General features: G+C 42.2%; 2 protein-coding genes across 10 annotated transcripts in view; one reads left to right on the top strand and one right to left on the bottom strand.

The window, feature by feature from the left end:
- LOC104050637 (uncharacterized) overlaps window positions 1–17,534 on the top strand; it is a 37,524-nt gene extending 19,990 nt beyond the window's left edge. For 3 of the 4 annotated variants that reach the window (XM_064447210.1, XM_064447209.1, XM_064447212.1), the window contains 8 exons: window positions 767–892; window positions 1,753–1,798; window positions 2,976–3,109; window positions 8,342–8,470; window positions 10,165–10,279; window positions 11,100–11,234; window positions 12,485–12,610; window positions 13,434–17,534. In XM_064447210.1, the coding sequence (XP_064303280.1) occupies window positions 767–892; window positions 1,753–1,798; window positions 2,976–3,109; window positions 8,342–8,470; window positions 10,165–10,279; window positions 11,100–11,234; window positions 12,485–12,610; window positions 13,434–13,555 (933 nt within the window). In that variant the 3' untranslated portion in view covers window positions 13,556–17,534. The remainder of the gene's footprint in view (window positions 1–766; window positions 893–1,752; window positions 1,799–2,975; window positions 3,110–8,341; window positions 8,471–10,164; window positions 10,280–11,099; window positions 11,235–12,484; window positions 12,611–13,433) is intronic. The other variant, XM_064447211.1, reaches the window with a different exon arrangement.
- A 44-nt stretch (window positions 17,535–17,578) lies between these two features.
- Window positions 17,579–21,378, bottom strand: part of MAP7 (microtubule associated protein 7) — a 122,042-nt gene continuing 118,242 nt past the window's right edge. For 5 of the 6 annotated variants that reach the window (XM_064447204.1, XM_064447206.1, XM_064447205.1 and 2 more), the window contains 2 exons: window positions 19,068–19,294; window positions 17,579–18,386 (listed from right to left, as the gene is read on the bottom strand). In XM_064447204.1, the coding sequence (XP_064303274.1) occupies window positions 18,376–18,386; window positions 19,068–19,294 (238 nt within the window). In that variant the 3' untranslated portion in view covers window positions 17,579–18,375. The remainder of the gene's footprint in view (window positions 18,387–19,067; window positions 19,295–21,378) is intronic. The other variant, XM_064447203.1, reaches the window with a different exon arrangement.

The following is a 21,378-nucleotide window of genomic DNA, read 5'->3' as shown; positions in this document are numbered from 1 at the left end:
TATTTTATGCCTACTACACACACCTCTTTGTGGTTCTGCACGCATAACCTTGATTCAAAAGTATGCTGATTAAAAACTATGTAAATTTTAAGGTTGTAAACCTTAGAATCCGCTAGTTCATTCATCCAGTCCTCTGACTACTACAGGATTGTTTCTTCCAGTGGTTTTGTTATCTCTATTCAGATTTCTTTAAATGTCTGAAGCGATGGAGCCTCTGGAGTAGCTTTCTGCAAACTGTTTCAACATTATCAGCTTTCTCTGAGATTCATCTTAAAATTTCCTTCTCTGCAGTTCAACCTGTTTCTGATTAGACCTCCCTAGTAATACATACTCTTACATATATAATTCTCTGTAGTGTTAATGTTTAAATCCTTTGAAAACGATCTTTTGGCATGCTAGGGCAATGACTATGCCCAGCTTGAGTACATCAGTGTAAGTATATAATACAGTGGATGCAGACAACCTAACTTAGGTGCCAGCAGCAGTGTTGCTGCAGCAGCACAGTACATTCCCAAACACCCAGGGTCCTAACGGGTTTGTACAACATGCAGCGCCCCAGCATGACTGCTGTTGTACCTACAGCAGATTGTATTGCTTTTCCTGGAGGAAGCCCACTTAGGCGGTTACCACATCTACCCAATGAAACACCCTTAAGATGAAAAAGCATCATCTCTAAATCTGAGCATTTCTCCAATTTATTTTTATTCTCTTCAACACGGCATCACTGTGACCTCCTCTCTTTCTACTTTTTTCTGGGTCTCTGCAGTATTACAGCTGTGCTGCCCTAAGCAACTTAGCAGCCAACGTTCAGCACCACGAAGCCGTGCTGAGACCCAGCAACAGATTCCTGCTGCGGATACTCATCTCTCTCCTGTCCTCTTCTGTGGACAAGGTAAAGCTGTAGCTTTCTCCTTGTGTAAAGGCTTAGCATCAGCATAGAGTTACAAACTTGGGTTTCCACTTTCAGTCTTGCACAGTTCTGCTCATCCACCGTACAGGTGCCTATGCAGCATCTTTCCCATGAGAAAAGACATATATTAGAAGGTATATATATACACATACACATATATAGGTGTATATATAGGTATATACATAAGTTCTACAAGGTCAGCATATGGAGAAAGAGAAGGGAAATCATTAAAGTTGTTCCACAGCCCTGGACACTTACATCGGACTAGAGTGGCCTGTATTCTTTAAAATTCAAACTACGTGTGTAAAGTGCTTTGCCCAGCCTCTCAACTATGTTTGATCACTGTGTCTGCGGCAGCAAGTATCTGGAGCATCTATTATGCTACTTTGGTTTTTTATGTTTTGGTATCCATAACTTTGCCTATACGGCTTCAGAGAATAACATCTCAAAAATTTTGCTTTGTTGGGAGCTACACCAAAGAAATTTCAGTAAGCCACAGTTCAGGATATAAAGGGTGGAACCTTAAATTCTGTGTAGGAGGGAGGTGAATAAAAGGGCAAAGCAAATGAGACAAACTCACTCCTTTCATTTTCATATAACTTATCTGCCATTCCTAAAATAAGCCAACATGTGAACCCCATTGGCTCTTTCTCATCAACAGGATGACTGATACTAGAGGAGGTTGAAAAAAAATTCATCAAAACTTTGACAACAAAAAGTGTCCCAAAATTTTTGCTCTGAAGATAATGTAATAGCTTGCTAGTGTTGCCATGTTTATTTAGGCAAGAACATGCATTACTAAAACTGCTCTTTTTTTTATCTTCTCTCTTTGGCACAAACAGGTTTCAAGCCAGGCATGTGTTTGCCTAAGAAATTTGGCTACTAGTGGTAAGCAACATCTTGGAGATAAACAAACCACACTATTTGTTTTTCTTTCTCTCTCTGCCTTTCGGAGTGAGCACTGTGGGTTGGGAACCTTTCATATTAAAAGCAAAGAGATAACCTCTTTTCTACATTTTAACAGGGTGTTAAGGGAAGAGGGAGGTGCAGTGCACAGACTAACTCAACCTGCTTCAGAGCTCCCAGGTAGCAAGGGGAAGTATCTGGACAAAGTGAGAGAGACGGCAGAGGTTGAATGGAGACAGCCTTTGCAACTTTTTAAGTTTGTCTCCCTTCCATGTTTCCTAAGCGTAAAATCTGATTAGAACAGAATGTCTCCTGAAATTACTGCTTGAGTGGGGACCTGCCTTCTCCCAAGGCGTGAATCTATCTATCATTAAATGCAATTTTCTCCCAAGCATTTGTCATCCTCTTAAAAATATCCTATCCTATTAAATGCCCAATATCCATTTCTATGTCATACTTGGGAGAGGAAAGCAGAGGACTGGCATGCTCAGCGCTAGAGCTCAATGGTTCAAGGTAGAGTTGTTCATCTAGAAAATGTAGAGGTGGTTAATTTTCAAGCAATCACAATTATAGTGGAGGTGGGAGTGAACAAACTTGTATGGTGTTCCTTGGTGTAGTTGAAACCCCCTCGTCTGCCTGGCTTTTTAGGACTGCCGCTCCATCTGCTGGCTGCTCTGGCAGTGCCAGTAGTGCCCAAAAGCACTTGCTGAAGTTCCAGGGACAAATGGGATATAAGGATTCAGCCAGGATGGCTGATCTGTACCCTGGCTAACCATAACTCTGCAAGATCGATGGTGCTTGGGGAGGTCTGTCTTGCTGTCTGTGCAGCAGAAGCTGCCACCTTCCTACCAGGCCTTATGTCAATGGAGGACTCAGAAAATGCCCCTCATTTCTTCTTGCTGCGGTTCAGACACAAACTGAAGGGTGCCCAAACCTGCATTCTGCTCGCAAGCCTGTATTAATCCTTTGGCAAAAGAAGCCAGAACAAATGAGGCTTTGTTTATATAACCAAACATCGTGCATTGTCCCATTCCTCAGAAATGGGGAGATCCCCCCTAATTTCATCACTGAGGCACCATCAAACATTTATGAGTTAGGGCCTGAACGCCTCCCTGCAGTGCTCTGAAGCTCCCTGACCTTGGTCATTTTCCCAAACCAGCAGACATCCAGGCCGAGATTGTTGCTGAGGACATCCTGCCCAAGCTGCACTCTCTCCTGGCATCTGGCAGTGAGGGTGTGCGTCATGCCTCCATCGCTCTGCTCTGGGTACTGTCCCAGCACCCGCACAACCAGGTAGGGGAAGTCATTTCCTGAGACCAGAGGGGAAGGAGTATTTGTGGCCACCACCTGGGGTAAGGCTTTGTTATGGCAAAACTGCATACAAAATGCATTTGGAGAATGACTGATAGGCTCTGCGAGACTTCCCAACCCTTCTAACCTCCCACACAAATTGATGAGGTTTTGTCTGCTGCATCTGCACTGTCACGACTACCAAGGAGCCTATCTATCTGTTGTGGTGAGTGGGACCCAAACGATCCTGCTGTTAAGCAGGTTACCTGTGATGGGACAAGGGGAGGGTAGAGGTGGAGATGGGTGTCACAGTCTTCAGATGAGTGGATACTACCCTGTGCTCCCTGCAACTCCCTACAGTCCCCTCAGTCCCCAGACTGTAGATCTCCAGGTGGGTATAACAAGGTGCAGGACACACACGTAGCACCATGAGAGACTGCAACCAGCTGAGGAAGTTATTCCTTGGCTACAGACCTTTCCTACACATTGAAAAGCAAACTAATTTAGGGTATGCACTTAAAATGCATCAGTGCAAAATGAAGTGCAAAAATACTTCCCTATATGGACAGTTATTCAAAAGTACATTTGCATAAATTTAACACCTTTTGAATTAGGATCAGGACAGCAACGGGGGCTAATAACATTTGAAATCCTGTCTATCTAGCTAATTCATCAGGCCTTTCCTGTGTCTTCTCATGTCCTTAGTTACAGAACAGTTCTTTTGTCCGTGTTCAGAATAACCACCGCCCTTAAGAGTGCAACACTATGCACATACATGAAGAACTCTGACTAGAAATAAACTGCAGCAAATAAACAAAACAGACACTCCTGCTGTACTCATCCTCCACATAAAACCAGTAGGTAGTGATCAACAAATTATTATTTTTTTAAATGTGCTTTTCCATTACAGTAATTGAAGGCATCCTTAGGAACATGGATATGAAAGGTTTTTTGATAGGTGTTGTAAGCCAACAATAACCTCTTAAGAAGGTCAGCGTTTGGGTAGATAAAGCAAAAAAATGTGAGAACCTTTCCTGCTACATTGCTTTAGGCAGTAGTGACAGACAATCTGAGTAACCACAGCTGGGCTTAGGTGCGTCTCATAGCTGAAATACACTCAGTCTGATTCGAAATGTCCTCCTGGTACTGGAAGCCTGGTGCCTGACACCTTGTTGCACAGACACAGCACAGTACGAATAAAGCTGCACCTCCCGTAAGTCTGGGACATGACTGAAAGAATGAGTAAGCTCAGTGCCTGGGAAGCAGCAACTAGAGCACAGGGCTTATCAAAGGCACTGTGGCTTCACAGGTTTTGTGCTGGCTGCATTAGCACCAAACCTCCTCATTGAATGAGGCAGTTTGACAAGCAATCAAAACAATTTGCTCTCAACAAGCTTACAACTGAAATACATTAAGTTAGCTGGAGGCTATTTACACGGTAGAACCATTGCTCGGTATAAGGCATTATACTGGAATATTGTCCTCACTCATATTTGCTTTTCTTGCCCCCAAACACCATTTACCCTTTTTGTTCTCCCAGAAAAGAGTACCTGCAGCTCCTTTCCTCCCTGATCCTGAACCTTGTCTTTACCAGTGCTTCAAACCCCTACATACAAAGGGCACAGCACAGTGTCAGTGGGAACAGACAAAAGCGTGAGGAGCTCATAGTTATTACACCAGTAGTGAAAACAGCCCATCCTTCACAGGGAAAAGGGAGGCTGGAAAGCAAAGCATCACCCTCGAGGGTTTATTCTCCAGCGAGAAGTATCTACATCTCGAAATTTGTTTTAGTGAGCAAACATGGCTGTCCCTGACGACTGAACATTGCTGCTTTGTGCGAGCGAGCCTGGGCACTCTGAGAAGAGGCTGACCTCTCTTTACTCATATCCTGCCTCCCCACCTCTATGCCTTTTCTGGCTTGTTTTTCAAATCTTTTCAAGTTTTCTTTCTCTAACCCAGGCTGAATTCTCAGTGAGTGAAAGAGGAACTTCTCCATGGGAACAGCTGTTGAAAAACAAACCACTGAACAAAGCTAACCTTTACAACTAAGTCAAGTGATGCTTGAATTATTACAACCACTACCCAGGATACAATAGGGCAGAATTCATCTGCCCTTTCGTTACCATGAAGCAAACCCCCAGGGAATGCTTCACAGAAGCTCCTCTCCCCGCTTAAAACTTTTTTTTTTTTGCAATCCCCTGGCCAGGCTGTTGACAGCAATTCCCAGCAAGTGCTGGAAAACTTCCCTTTTGCAGAGGGAATTCTATTCAGTTCTCCTAAGGACAGCCCAACCCTGAAACACTCAAGGAGAAGTCGGATTTTGTGAGAAAACAGCCTTTTAAATCACATTCCTTTGAGCAAAGACCTGGAAGTCAGTGTGGCAGGGGTCTGTCTACTCCACACGATACCACTGGCTTTCCACTCCACGTACAAAATAACTTTGCCTTCCCATCTTGCTACCTGGTAAACACGGGATAATATTTATCTTGTCAGGAAATCCCTGGGTAAGGGCGGGGTGTAAGCGCAGCATTGCAATTGTAAGCACAGTTGCTGCTGGAATGTTTTCCCTTGTTTTTTTTATTTTTTTTTGATCCTGGGAGAAGTTAGATCAATATCTATCTGAACCACCCAATCCATTTTCACTCAGAGTTTTCTCATGATTCTCTTGCACTGTGCAGGATTGAGCAGAAAATAAAGTTTGGATCCCAGTCTTATGCCAGCCAAAAAGAGGCTCAGCAAAATTTAAAGTACTCTCACTTGCTAATGTAGGTCCTAAATAAACAGAAGAGCTTGGCAGGGAAGTCATTACATATTAGAAAGTTCATTTATTGTCTGTGGACAATTTCCTCCTCTCAGGCTGTAGCAAATCAAATAAGGGTACTGTAGTTGATGGAATTACATAGAAAAGAGGGCATTTGGTCCAAAAGCACAGAAAACAGTCATCAATGGTAATTTAATTGGATTATCTAAAATTATATTATCTCTGCCTTTGAAGAGAAGGAAAAATAAAACTCATGGTAATTTATAGCCATATGTGCATATGAGATTCTTTAAATGCCCTGAGTTTAGGCATAGCACTGCCCTTTCCATCTCTTATCAGGCTTTAAGATTGCTGGTTGTGACAGTGCTTAAAATGAGCTTAAGTGAAGATGTCAGCTGATATTAAAATAAAATAAGATGCACTTTTGCAGTTTAACCCAATTTAAATAAAGATGCAAGTTAAAGTAATCTTTAAAGACATCTGCCTTTCAACGCTGCTTCAGTGGTCCTGACATTTCACAGGTTTCAGAATTATGCGATTTTTCTCATCTGTATATAGGACCGATGATTTGTTTCATGTTGAACACACTTGCTAACGGGTCTCAATTTCTAAGTAGTGCAAATAATATAGTTCATTACTAACAAACATAAGAACTGCATAAAGAACTCAAATTCCTAAGGGATACTGAAAGAAAAAATGCTCCCAAAAAGGAACTCTTCTGCTTTTAACTGTAGATCTAACCCAAAGCCTGCTGAGATCATGTTTCTCTTATAAACAGCAGCGTCCTCGCAATCTATACTGTTATTGAGGAAACTACCTGGGCAGTAATCCAAACTCAGAAGATACATTTCAATTACTATTAGTGGTAATGGGAGTAAGACTACATTCAGGGAGATAGGATCTCAGTATAAGTCCCTCTAAAATATCTATTAGAGAGCAGAGAAACATAGGTATAAACTCAGAAGATGCTCTTCAGAACCTGTTACTAAAGTGTCGCCTGATCACAAACTGATCTAAACGTTGTTGTAGGCGAGGTAAATTGCTCAGGTACTCAGGCACTCATTGCTGCTGCTACTTCACCACATATTTTTGCCTTTCACACCTGTCCTGACCACTTCTTCCAGTCAGGTTCACATGTCCTTCCCCTGTGTGGTGGGTTGACCCTGGCTGGAAGGCAGGTGCCCACCAAAGCTGCTCTATCACTCCCCCTCCTCAGCTGGACATGGGAGAGAAAATAGAAAGAAAGGCTCATGGGTCGAGATGAGGACAGGGAGACTGCTCACCAATTCCCGTCATGGCAAAACAGACTCGACATGGGGAAATTAGCTCTAATTTATTACCAACCAAATCAGAGTAGGATAATGAGAAACAAAAACTAAATTTTAAAATATCTTCCCTCCACCCCTCCCTTCTTCCCAGGCTCAACTTCACTCCAGATTTCTCTACCTCCTCCCCTCGAGCAGCGCAGTGGGATGGGGAATGGGGGTTGTGGTCAGTTCATCACGTTTCTGCTGCTCCTTCCTCCTCATAGGGAGGACTCCTCACGCTCTTCCCCTGCTCCAGCGTGGGGTCCCTGCCATGGGAGACAGTCCTCCACAAACTGCTCCAGCGTGGGTCCTTTCCATGGGGAGCAGCCCTTGAGGAACAGACTGTTCCAGTGTGGGTCTCCATGGGGTCACAAGTCCTGCCAGCAAACCTGCTCCAGCCTGGGCTCCTCTCTCCATAGGGCCACAGGTCCTGCCAGGAGCCTGCTCCAGGATGGGCTTCCCACAGGGTCACAGCCTCCTTTGGGCATCCACCTGCTCCAGCATGGTGTCTCCGTGGGTTGCAGGTGGATATCCGCTCCACTGTTAACCTCCATGGGCTGCAGGGGGACAGCCTGCCTCACCACGGGCTGCTCCAGTGCCTGGAGCCCCTCCTCCCCCTCCTTCACTGACCCTGATGGCTGCAGGGTTGTTCCTCTCACATATTCTCACTCCTCTCTCCGGCTGCGGTTGTGCAGGTTTTTGTTCCCCTTCTTTAGTATGTTATCCCAGAGGTACCACCACCATTGCTGATCGGCTTGAACTTGGCCAGCAGCAGGTCTGTCTTGGAGCTGGTTAGCATTGGCTCTACTGGACGTGGGGGAAGCTTCTAGGAGCTTCTCACAGAAGCCACCCCTCTAGCCACCAAAACCTTGCCACACAAACCCAATATACCCTGACTACCAACAACCTCTGGGAAGTGTTTGATGCAAACAAAAATAAACTACTGGACCTTAAAGACTCCAGCTTTCTATAGCAAGTGCTCTGTAGATCAGTGCGAGTCACTAAACCATGTTTTGAGAGAAAAAACACTGGACCCAGCTGCTACACCGTTGGTTTAAATGAGCTAAGTAATGTGCTTCTTTCAGAGCTGAGATCTTATGGTTTGCTGCAAAGATGCACTGTGTCGCCTGTGCTGGATGTAACTGAGATACTGGTTTGTCCTCTCAGGACACTCTGGCGTGTGCCGAGCTGCTACAGAGCCTGGGGATGCTACTGTCAGCGCATAGAACAGACCCTGTGATTGTTGGCCATACTGCTTGTATCATCAAAAACTTGAGCCTCTCCAAAAACAGACTGGTAGGTACCCAATATTTTTCACTGAACTATACCCTGGGAGGCTGCAGTTATGTTTATATGAAATCAGTATTACCCATGGAAAGTTGTTTTGGTTTTTTTGTAATGAAACATACACCAAGGACACTTTACATAAAAATTGTGTGTATGAATAAAAGGACCTGATGTGCCATAATAAAAGTTGGGTTTTTTTAATATTTTTCAATACAAAAATGGAAATGAAAATAAGAAATGTCTAACTTTTCCTATGAGTGATATGGTTACCTAATTTGAATGACTGCATCATGGGTATAAAACACACTTCTAGCAAAGACATTTCATACTAATTAAAGTAACCATCCAGGAAAATTGGAGGCTAGTTATAAACTAGCCAAAAGAAAAACTGTTTCCAATACTTTTTTTCACTTATACTAAGATAAGAGTTACATGACTTTCTGATAGTTGTGAAATAAATTTTTGCAGGGAAATAGATTCCCTCAAACTCGAGGCCCACAGTAAGAGTTAAAATGGCCCGTTCTTTCAAAGTTTGCTTTAAAAAAATTACCCCATTTGTCACTTAAATTCTATGACTTTATTCTGTTACCAGCAGGGACCTGGTTCACCTTCATAAAGCTTTATAATGTGCCTTACAATGTATTTAGCTCTCACTGCACAAATGAATCCACAGACATGAGTGGGAGTTCCAGGTTTCCAGGGTCAATTCTAAGGAACCATCCCTAAAACACATGAGAGTCCTTAGCACAAGAAAAAAAAAAAAGTGGTTTTATGCCAGCAGGACATGAACAGAGCGTGGGAGCTTGAAAGGCAGCAGTCTTGAATCCAGCTTCAACCCCTAAGCAGCAAGTTAAAAAGCTGCAACATAAAATGAGCACACGACAAAGAGATATTCCCTTTTGCTGATAGACACCTGAGCTCCCTTACAGAGGTGTGAGCAGCTTCCATTATCAGGACCCCCAGAGAGCTGATTACTTTGTGGTTCAAGTTCACAAGTAATGAGTCACCTCCAGGTGACTCATTCCGGACTCATTCCTTGGTCTCATGTGCTTTTAATCCAGATCAGCACAGGCTAAGTCTCCTGTTTTCAGCTCAGTCTCCAAAACATGTATCCCATTATATACATGCTGCCCGACACCACTTTTGGCATAGCAGATTCAACCTAAAAGATACAGGATGCACAGAAATGTTTAATTCATAACATTCCAGAAACAGAATTCACCTTTGCTAGTGAGAGGTCATCTCATACTTCTGCAGATCAGAGCATTTCATCACCAGAAAGTTTTCAAAGCCCGGGGGAAGGCAGATAAAAGAAACTGATAAACTTCCACGTTTCCCAATGCTTTGCCCTGGAGCACTCGGCTTATTCGCCTCTGCAGCAAGACTTGAGCAAATGACAGCTTACTACTAACATACAGCCTGGTACAGCAGCAATAGGTCAGGAAATTCTTCGAGCTCAGACTGATCTGTGATCATGAGAACATCCCACAGGCAGAGCAAGCACTGGGCAATGTCTAAAATCAGGCAATCTCTGAACAGTCCAAGGTGTTTGTCACCTGGTTGTGGTAGATCTGGGAGGAGACATTTCCATTATTCATGTTTTAGCCCTCAGTATTGCTAAGAGTTATTCAGTACGTCTGAACTCCTCGGACACCACTAAAACAAAACTGAAGTGCTAAACATGAATTTCTCTCTTGTCGTAGAGAATCATTGAGAGCCCGTGTGTTGAAGGTCTCCTCCAAACCATGCTTTCCACTGACATTCAAGAAGACTCTCTTCAGTATGTGACATCTTGCCTTGCAGAGCTGGCAAAGCAAGGTAGGGAAGTGACCCCACCATAAATGGCTTAATCTGAGAAGTGCACATATCCTTTCTTAATCCGAATGGGAGATGAAGCACGGGTGGGCATACAGCCCAGGCCTTTCCCTTTAAATTCACTGGGATTTCTGCTGTAAGCTTCAAGAGCAGCAAGATCTGACTCACTGGCCTGAGACATGGGCTCCGCTGTTTGCCCTTTTTTCTGTTGAACTGCTTAGAATTTTTTACTCAAAATTCAGTGCTGTTCACGTCCTGTCTACTTTTATTTGTATTGTTGCCCAGTTTCTCCAGCTGAACTCATTTCAGGAGAGCAGAAACTAATATAAGAGGAGAAAAAGACTAAAATGTAAAGTGGCTTTTTCTCCTTCAGTTTACTGCACGCAGATTTTATGAGAGATCCCAAATTACCCCCTGTGGAAGGCACAGTACTCCCCATAGCACAGAGGATCAATGTAAATCTTCCCAGCCTGTCCCAGCACTGTCAAACATTTCATCTCCTGCATCTCTTGTAACCACTGTGCAACTGGTGACAAGTCACAGTGACATGTCTGCTGGGCAGACTGAGCCCACTAGGCAAGAGTAGATCTCGTACACAAAGTGATTAATTCAGAACACAAACCCATCAGCCCTTCTCTGAATCAAGTCCATGGCCCTGCCTGACTGAGAGCATAACCTCAGGACGCGACCCTTTTTTACAATCTAAACATACTTACTGCACAAGTTCAGCACTTATTTTGCTTCTCCAGCTGTGTAAAGGCTTTCCTATTTAGGCAGTGTTTTTTCTGTTTACAGACTACTCTCTTATCTTTCTCTCTTCCAGAAGGAGCCACAGTACACATGGTCCAATGGATGGATGATGCCTTGACAAAGTGCTTGGTGAGACTGGCTGGCCAACTGGAACACACTGAGGCATCCTTTCAAGCTGCCTCCATCATCCAGCACATGATAGGTCACGGTAACTGTCACGCAGCATTAACTGTGCTTTCAAAGATATTTGTGGCTGCCTGGAGTGAAATGAGCCTTTTCCCAAAGGAGTTGGTTAACTGTCGGGCACTGAACAACCTTCAACGTTCCTATAGCGTCCTCCATCTGGTCTCTGCAAATTTATTAATATAAAAGCGCCTACAGTCACCCTCGAAATATACATAAACCAGTGCTTGAGTGCATGAGCGAGCTAAGGGATAAAAATGGACCATAGATAATGATCTGATTCAGGTCTTTGTTGCCTTCTTCAAGCACTACCATTCCGCAGGGCTAGTCTGTAGCCAGTTCCGAGATCCTTAAAAACAACTTGAGTAGGAAAGTGGGATAGCGTAAAACACTCCTGACCAGGGGAAAGTTGAGAAAGTTTTAGAGAAGAGGCATTGTTCCATCTTTCTGTTTGACCCTCCTCAGTACATACAGCGGAACGGCACGCCCCGCGGATAGGGGCAGAGGTTGCTAGAAACAACTACAAGGGGATGGTTGCGTTCCAGAATTTTAGATCAGCTCTGCTCCCTGACTAGTAAAAGGAAAGCCTCTTACTGAACCAAACACTGCCATTGTAATTCTAGACTAGATTAGCAGAAGCAGTGAAGCAAAGCGGCTTTTAAGAATGTAGCCTGTATTTTTTAACATTTTAGTGAAAGTGAAAGAAAAGAGCATTATTTTTACCTGTAGAAAACAAATAGCTTTATACCTAATATACTTGTCCCACACAGCTGAGAGCCTTTAAGAATTACAACAAAAAAGCATTCAGATGATTCTTGCCACATTCTCTAGAGAAGCATGGTTAAATTTTAATCCTTAGATGTGAGAGAAACTGAAGTTCTCCGATTCTCTAATAAGGGAAAACACCAACCTGTTCCAATCCTACCATTGAGGATTTGCAACAGAGCAGACTCTCAAGGGGTGAACAGAGTCCAAAAGCAAAATCGCTTCACAGATGGCTTAGTGTGACAGGCTGATCAGTCCGTAAATCAGCACGCACCTCGCACAAGGACCAGCTTCCCAGCACAGCCGCCCACTCCGCATTTCATTTACCTGAAGTATCAGCGATACTGTTAGAGGCTGTAGTATGGAAGTCCTTTGCTGTTCTCTGCAGTAACATTGGTTATAGCTGAAGTTGGATGAGTCATTAATGATTTTAAATGTTGTTACAAGAATCAGTTTTCAAAGTGTTTTAAAGGCTCCTATTGATCTCCAGTGGTTCTCCCATTTATGCAGAAAAAATTATGCTTTTGTTGAAGCGTCACATCAGAGAGATTCAGGCCTACCTCAAGAATTTCCTTACCCACCGAGAGATCCGCTTTCAGCAGCTGGGCGTCTCTACATTCTGCAGACTGCGAGCAGGTACGTCCTTCCTGCTGGGCCGAGGCCCAGGGTGCTGCCAGGCACTGCTTTGTAACAGAAATGACAGTGCTGGGCAACTTCCTCTGGGGACTAACTCTGCTCGCTTAAGTAAACAGAATGATCTCAAGGGTAGCTGTTACCTTACCTGTTTTTAAGTAACTAAGTGCATCTTACGATAAAGGCAGGGTTTTTTTGTTTGTTTGCTCTAAAACTAAAGGCTTTCTGATCAGCAGGGGAACAGGACTTCAGGTACAGATGTTTTCATCCAATATAAGAATGTTTGGCACTAGATGCAACCTAAAAACTTTTCAAATATGAATTTAATTTACTTTCATAAAGCAAGCAAACAAATTGCATGATTAGCTGGTATTAAAGCTGGGAAGTCTCACATCTTTTTCATACTTTAAATTATGTTCCTGTATTTTTTCCCATTTTTGGGGTTTTGGGCAGAAGTTCAGTACAGATGAGAGTTATAATACTGTAATAAATGTATATAGCATTTATCTTCACATATGCAGATCCAGAGCCAAGACCCTGCTGTGTCATGATCTGCACCTGTTGCATAAGGCTGAATTTGGCAGCTGAGCTTTAGACATCTGGATCAGGAGAATTTAGCAGCGAACACTCCTGAAAGGTCAAAGGGGTGAAAACTGAATCTGTATCTGCTTTGTGTGGTAGAAGAATGTTGTTCTGCCTTCTCTATACTTTACACTGTAATAAGAACACCAACTGTATCTAACCTGAAATAGAAGCTTCCTAAGCATCTGCATCAAAATACAGGGAAAACCAGCAGGTTGCCTAACACTTGTTTTTTCCTCTTCAGATCCAGAATTTTCATTAGCGTTCACAAAAAGCCAAATGTCCAAACTCCTTGAGCAAGTCCGTCAACAAACAGAAGAAACTCAAGAGCTACTTAGGGCAGCTATTTGCCACGAAGACAGTTAATATTTAAGCCAGATGGCTTATGAAAACTTAGCAGATCCAAGAGCGTGAACTTTCAGAGCAACAACTCTTTTCATGGGTTCCTGTAGTTAAAGTTCTCCTGCTACTTGCAGTTTCATCAACAATAGAGATGTTCCGATAACAAGAGTCGGAGCAGGTCAAAAGACAATCCCTGGAACACTTTGGCTGGCTGCTTAAGTGTGTTTGAGGACTACAGCTACATTCCTGCCAATGGTTTGGAAAACACCTGTTACACTTGAGTAATCTTCCATGGTTTGTTTTTAGTTTCCTCACCAACCCCCTCCAAAAATCCAGCGCTGTATTCAGGAGGTTTTATTCATGTAACTGGCCAGTGCTACCGAAGAGGCATCTCTCAAGTACGCAGGTTATTCTGCATTCATCTTTATTTTGTTTCTGTTCCATGTCCCTTATTTCAGAGCACACTCCAGGGACTTGACTTTAGAAAATAATTGAATTAACACATAATGTAAAGGTAGCAAACTACTAACAGGTCACTAGAGGAAGTAACTGCTGAGGGACAAAGTGCAAGAAATTTGGAAGAAACAAGAACATGGCAAGCCTTAAGGCTGATCCTTACCTACACTGTAGGCACTGCTCTCCAGCAGAAGAGCAAAGGCACATTGAGGCAGGTAAATGTTGCACAGAGCATGTTCAGAATATAGAGCTACCATGGAGGATTTGGGTGAGGCGTGTTTGAATACAGAAATCTATGTTCTGCAAATGGTAAATTATTTCCAAAGGTACTTGGCAACAGGGAAAAAGTGAACATATTTGGCAAAATTAGGAATTGATCTTATATTTTTATTTTATATTTCAGTTTAAAAGGAGTTAAATAACAAAAAAGTAGTAATACGTTTAAATTCAACTACTTTTCTTACATGCATACAGGATACTGAACAACCTTCTCTTCCCCCTCCTCCAGAGAAGTCTATCTCGCAGACCTTTTAGCAGCTCAAAACAGTATTTTTCAGGAAAAAAAATGTAGCACAGAGCCTTGTAATTATGGGGGACTAGTTTTTTATGGTAGGTTTTAATCTGTAAGATAATAGTAATCTCATAACAATCATCATCATCATCTATTAGTAATCCAATTCCACCTTTGATCAATACACTTGTTTTTAAATACAAGAATCCTCCTGGAGCTTCACGTTGAACTGGCTGGAATACTGGAAGTTTGGAACCACTCTTAGGGCAAACATCTGCTCCCAGACAGCAGTGTTTCTTAAGAAAACCTTTCAGAAGAGTTGCCTGTCTTTTGAGGTACATCTGACCATGGTATAACCCTTATATGCAAGTAGAGCTTTAGAGCTGCTACTGGCGACAAACATGGAATAAAAGTGACATTAAAAATAATAATAATAAAAAAAAAATCATTCTGTCAACTAGGAGCTCAACATTACATTTTACTGTGGCCCAAATTTCTAAGCTTGGTTTTGGTGCTTGGGGGAGGCATTTCTGTTAATGATTCCTTTTAATAACTGCAAGTTGTCTCCAGTAGTACTGTTTGAAAACAAAACATAACAAATAAAACCTATGCAACACCGCCCTCAGAAGCCTCTCTGCAGCACAGTAAAAAGACCTGTTAAAGAACAGGGCAGACAGACTTCAGGTGAAGCAGTATGGCACTTCCAATATTCACGTGTGACATGAGTTTTCTTTTGAAATCTTATGTGAAGGAGCCATGTGCTCAGCTGTGGGCAGCTGGGCTTATTAAAACGGAGGACTGCAGAGAGCTGAATGACACAGCTAGGAACAAAATCAGAAAATTTCAAACTTCAGGGCACCTCCTTGAGTGACTTTAAATCGTTTTCCAAAAAGAAAAAAAAATAATCAATGAAATATTAAGTAATGACATTAGAATCTGTCCTGTATCTGCATTTTTAGGTATTTAATTGCAAACATTATTTCAAGGTCTTAGCAAGAAAGAAAATAATGAAGCATTCTTCATCAGGAACGAGGAGGTAAGAGACATGTGAACCAAGCAGAGCTAATGGTGAATAACTCAGTAGTTGTGATGCACTGAACTAGGCGCACTGAATGTCATCCCTGTAAGCATTTCTGTTGAGCTGTAAAGATGTGAGCAAGGAGCTGAGTCTTTCCAAAACACACAGTCCAGCTGCTGTGACAGGTGACTACTCCAAACCTTCAGAATAGCTGGCTGCGACTTCTACAATTGCTGGTTCGACCTCACTGGATAGTTAAGCATGGCCTTTGATGGTACAATGAAAATAGTTGCCATAGTGGGCAAAGGAGCTGGCCTTCATTTGATAACATATTTTATTCTCAAGAACAACATTCAACAGAAGAGAAACTCTTTTTCCCTGCATTTAAAGAAAAGGGCTTAACCAAAGACTTAAAATTTCAATTTTTTTTTTATTTTATTTTTCTTTTTAAATTCCTACCTCTAGTTCTACTCCCAGTTCCCTAGCTTTTAGTTTCTATGTTGGGCCCTTGAAAAGGAGGAAATTCTCTCTCTCTCATTTGGACCAAAGCTGGCATGAATATAATTAGAAAGAGCTTTTACTGCAGTCCTGTTTAAAACAAAAAACCAAAACCAAACAACACCACCGCCACCCCCACAAAAAAAAAAACCAACCACCACCCCAAAACAAACAACAAATCAACACACAAACCAGAAAACCAAGACACATGAGAAATGAAGCAGGCTCTTCATCTGTGCTGCAGAGTGAAGCAAGTGTTCTGAAATCTCACAAAAAACAGATCAGCATAATTTATACCAGAGCCCAAATAGATCAAGATCGACATAACTTAAACCTGACCCTAATAAATGAATCCTCAGACTTAAAATTGAAGCTAAACCTTACTACGTTTTTGCTCCATTTCTAGCTGCGACACTACTGATTTTTCTAGTAACGAGATTTTCAGAAACCTGAAGAAAAGTTTGAAGTAGACCAGGAGTAGTAAGAAGAGTTTTCCTTCACAGATTGAGTCCTGCTTCAACTATGCAAGAAAATGAAAATATAAATAGAAATAAATATTTCAAACAAGTTTTATTTGGTACTTACATGCTATATATAGGTTTCAAGAAAAACTACATATTTTGATTACTTCAAAATACTGTGGCTATGTACATGGAAAACTAAGGAAAGCAAGAAAGGAACCCAATTAATTTTACTGTGTCACAAGCTACTATGGAAAGCATTCTGACTGAACAGCTGGTTTTCCCCTTCCATACATATTCTGGCAGATGAAGTATCTTGCATTGCATTTCCATTGCTTTTATCCCACCTCCTGTGTAAGATGAACACTTGGCAGCACCAGACAGCAACTTCTTCAAAAATTCTTCAGCTCTTGTCTCACAGGATTTCTTCCACTGGCACAGACTCCCTGCACAGCTTCCCACAGGCCGAGCTCAGCGCTCACTCAGGGCGGGTGCAGCGTCTTAATGGTACATTCTGCGGTAGCACGAACTGGAACCGATAAACCTCCGCTTCCCCTCGCCCAGGATGTCTTCGCCGACTTCAGCGAGCAATGCTTCAAGCCCTGGTTGGTGCTTCAAACTGCAATACCTAGAGTGAGCTCTACCTGTAACAGTGTTGGTTATCAAAGCACAAAAAGGTGCAGAATATTACAGTTCTGCCCAACAGCAACCAAAAGCGAGGGATGGAACAATGACAGTAGAAATCGGCATCAAAATAAAGAGAAAGCAACCTGCGTTGCTGCTTTTATCGCTCAAACTGTACTGCTTTATAAAAATCATACGCTACATAAAAAGCACAAACGACCATTTTCCATTTGCTCTGAAACGAGCAAAACCAAAGAAGTCCCCAAACAAGCCTGCTTCGTCATCCAAAAAAATCAAATATTTCAGGTTTCAGTCTTCAGTAGTCTCGTAAGGCAAAGTCTTCCATCACTGGGGACACCAGCAATTTACAGGACTCGGAACAAGGTATTTCCTTGTGTGTGTCTGCACACGTGTGCATGTATGTGTACACTTTTATGGTATTGTGAACATGGATGTAACAAAAAATCAAGCTTGCAGTATTGTTTTACCACATTTTTCTAATTTATTCAATTAAATGATTTATTTCTGTACTGAACAAAATTCATAAATACATTATCTAGGAGAACAATAGGTTTTCCTCTTGTCCATGAAAAAATAACGCTTTCAAATGTTCACATTTTAAAACCTGCCTTGTTTTGTGTTTTTAGAGAAAGTGTGAGAAGATCATAGTGACATCTCAATTTACAGAATGTCCCTGTAGGAATTACATTTACAAGAACCTGATACAGAAGCCTATACTTTGCCCCCATAATTAGAGTTCTCTGCAATAATATTCAAACCAACAGGTTTAAATAAAACACCCCATTAACTCTACTTGTAGAGCAATGAGGTATTTATTTTTCAAGTATTAGGACCACAAAGTGTAAAAGATTCTTTGCCAATTTTATAGTTACGCTTTTTAAACCAACACCCACCTTTTTAAAAAAAGAATCAGTCCCACCACCCAAATCAGCCCATTGCTTTCAGATTCCAGTGTCTTGTGTCTTAAGGAATGCAGAAATATCCATTCGCTAACAGAAAAAAGCTTGTTGGAAAAAGCCATATTAAGTAATGCACGTGAAGCATGATTTTCCTAGTGATGAAAGCTATTAGAAAGGTGATCCAAGTCTATTCCCATCATTTCTTCTGCTGGTTTTACTAAAGTCCTTCCAAAAAAGATATTCAAGAAATCTTTAAAAAACCGGAGAGAAAAAATAAAACACTCCTTCATAGCAGGGGAGAAACTCCACTGACTGCAGAGATGCTCATATCACCTTTGGCTCTTCAGAAGAAACAATCAGATCACTTCTACAACAGAAGGTATCAAAAGCGGCAGGTCAGCAAAGAATGACAATGCTTACTTCAAAATGCTATGCATTTATGCAATTTTTTTATCGTAAGGTGATTTCCCTAAGGTTTTCTAGTCAGAAAAAGAGAAGATGGTAGTCCAATTTAGTTTGTTATGTTAGTATTTGTTTACCTAACGTCCTTAAAAAGTTGTCATGTAATTCAAAAAAACCTAGTGTGCTGCAAACCATCCTTCAACGTTCACGTCAGCACGAACTTGACGAGGGAAGCGCATCCAGAATTTCACACAGAAGGTAGGTACCGGCTCCCCTTCTGCACGTGTGTATCAGATATTACGCTTGCAGAAGTGGAACGTGATTGCTGATCACAGGCTAGGAACAGCAGCTCTCACTGCTACCCATTCTCTCAAAGCACGGGGCAAGCATTTTCAAGCAACCTCAAATGGCAGGAAGTGCAGTGTAGCTGAGCCCCCCCCAGCCAAAAGGTAAGGCCTCGCCATAATTTGCACAGCGTCTGTATGTGCGTGGCATGCACAGCTTTACAAAGAGGAGATATCCTCCTTTCCCCAAATAATATGGGGTTTAAAAATGGTTAAATTAATGAACTGACATCAATTAAGAGCTCTAGGTCCTCTGTCAATTACAACACATTACAAATGTTAATGAACCAAGGTGAACGTACCTGCTGTTTGATGCGTTTGAACACTATCTACCTGAGGCAAGAGAGTCCCCTTATCTTCAAAGGCTAGGATTGGATTCAAAGGAATTTCAGGACGATTGCTTCCATCATTGTTCATGGCATCCAGCCGGGATGGTTTAGAACCAATGGGCAGGTTTATGATCTCTTCAAAGTTATCACTCTGCATAGACATTCCATTTTCATTTGCATTTTCCTCTGGACTGAGATTGCTGAAAGAGAAACATAGGTATTTCCTCATGCACTTCATCTAAAACAGAATTTGAGCCCTCATCAAAGCAATATTACCAATGGAAGAGTCTGCACTAACCCGGAGCACTCTTTTAGCCACTGAAAAAAAATTTCTGCTTCTACCACAGCAGAAAAACTGTTCTGAAGGCAAGTACAAGATATGCCTTCCCTCAAGTACACAGGAGAGTAGTTACCCAGAACCATGCAGCATTCGTGGACAGTGCAGTTCTGAGAAGTGACTGAAATGCGATGAGGTACGAAAACCCTTGCAGCACCACTGCTGCCATCTTGAGCCACGCACCTAATGCCATTTACAGCCTCTAACATCTTTTTCAGCTTTCGTAACCTTTGCCACACCCTTCTGCTTACTGCAAATCAACGTAATTACCCTTAGATAAGATCACTCATTTTTGTTATTCCTTGGATCCCTCTTGCCTCCGGTTTTGCAGCAGCCTCTTCTACCTGCTACTCAGCCAGCGAAAAAACTCCCTTACCAACACAGCTCTCCTTTCAGTCCCTCCTCCCCTATAAGTCCTTCAGGCTTATTTCCAAGGCACTACCTGACTGCACCCCTCCCACTGATCATGCCCAAGCCAAACGAAAACACCTCTCAGCATCCCACATGTCAATCTGCACTTTCTTTTTCTATCTCCTACTTGACAGAGATGTCTTCTGAGTTAGCTCTGGTACGTCTCCCCCAGTCAGGAGCGGTAGGAGCACAGGCACACTCTCCAATTACACATACTCTCCTGAGAAGATACCTGATCCTGTCTCAGAGTCTCGCCCCTCCCCTCCCAACCCTTTTATCAGGCCCCATATTGTCAAATCCTGCTGTCTCTGCAGACAGCACACAGTTTCTTCCCTCTGGCAAGACAGCAAGGTGCTACTTCAGTGAACAGGATGAGAGTAACAAGACCATAAGCTCCTTGAGAAAGAGCAAATACTCAAAATGACACTCAAAAATCATGTGCTCTTTCACAGGTGCTTCCTACAGCCTTCAACAGTTACATCCTGGCAACCTTGGGTTCGGACCACATCACGACTGTTCAGGTGGTTTGGAAATGCTTCAGCCACAAAGGCTCAGATGCAGTTTTCCTAGACTTAAACTAGGCTATCAATCTCCTCAGCCATTTCTGAGCAGGTGGCTCGGCTTCACAGGCTAATTTTCTCCTGACAGTTCATTCACCAGTCTTAACAAAAAAAATCCCCAAAACAGCAACAACAAAAAACCCCTAAAACCTGCTTGTAATTGGCATATGGTTTATTTTCATTTGCTGGCTTCTTTGGGTATCCAACTCTTCACAAACAACTACAGAATTGTTTTACCATACTTTCCAAGAGACAGAAAATAATTATGGCTCTTTTGAAAGCAGCAACACTTTATCCAAAGCCTAGATTTCCTGCAAGAACAACATACTGGTTTTCATATCAAGCCTTTCCCAGTTTTTCAAACGATCACTGGTTCTTTTTCAGAAAGGCATTCCCCTTTTTTTAATCTGTGGATACGCTGAGAAAATTTTAATGTGAAAAGTGTGCTTCACTGCTCTGAGTTTGAGAGCAGAGACAGAAATCCTGCTGGCTGCCTGGCAGAGGTCACAAGTCACATCACTCTTTTGTGCCAGAGATCCACAACTGTAAGATGAGGAGCAGAATCTGTGAAATGCTTTAGGACTAATAAAACCTGTTCTATAATGTATAGTTATTAGGTTATTATTCACTATAAGGTATCCTATTACTTATTCCATCCCCATCTACTAGCAATAACCTTACCAGAGCTAGGATAACACAGCAAGTTTGATGGATGGGGTAAGAAAGAGAGAGGAAGAGAACAACTGCTCGTTCAGATAAATTTAATGGCATAGTTCTTCAACAAGCATTGGTACAATGAAGTAGACACTTGCTTCTGCAAACAGGTATCAACGTTTCCATCTGATTGATCAGCTGACTTCGTAGATAAATAATTCTTCATATTCATTTGTCGCTGCACTGCCAGCGTTATATACTGAGTTAGACCAGGATTCACAGACTTGAAAGATGTCTTTTCAGACAGGGGAGTCTATACAAT

This window comes from Phalacrocorax carbo, chromosome 3, assembly GCF_963921805.1.
Source record: "Phalacrocorax carbo chromosome 3, bPhaCar2.1, whole genome shotgun sequence".
NCBI lineage: Eukaryota > Metazoa > Chordata > Aves > Suliformes > Phalacrocoracidae > Phalacrocorax > Phalacrocorax carbo.
This window is presented reverse-complemented; position numbering and strand designations above follow the sequence as displayed.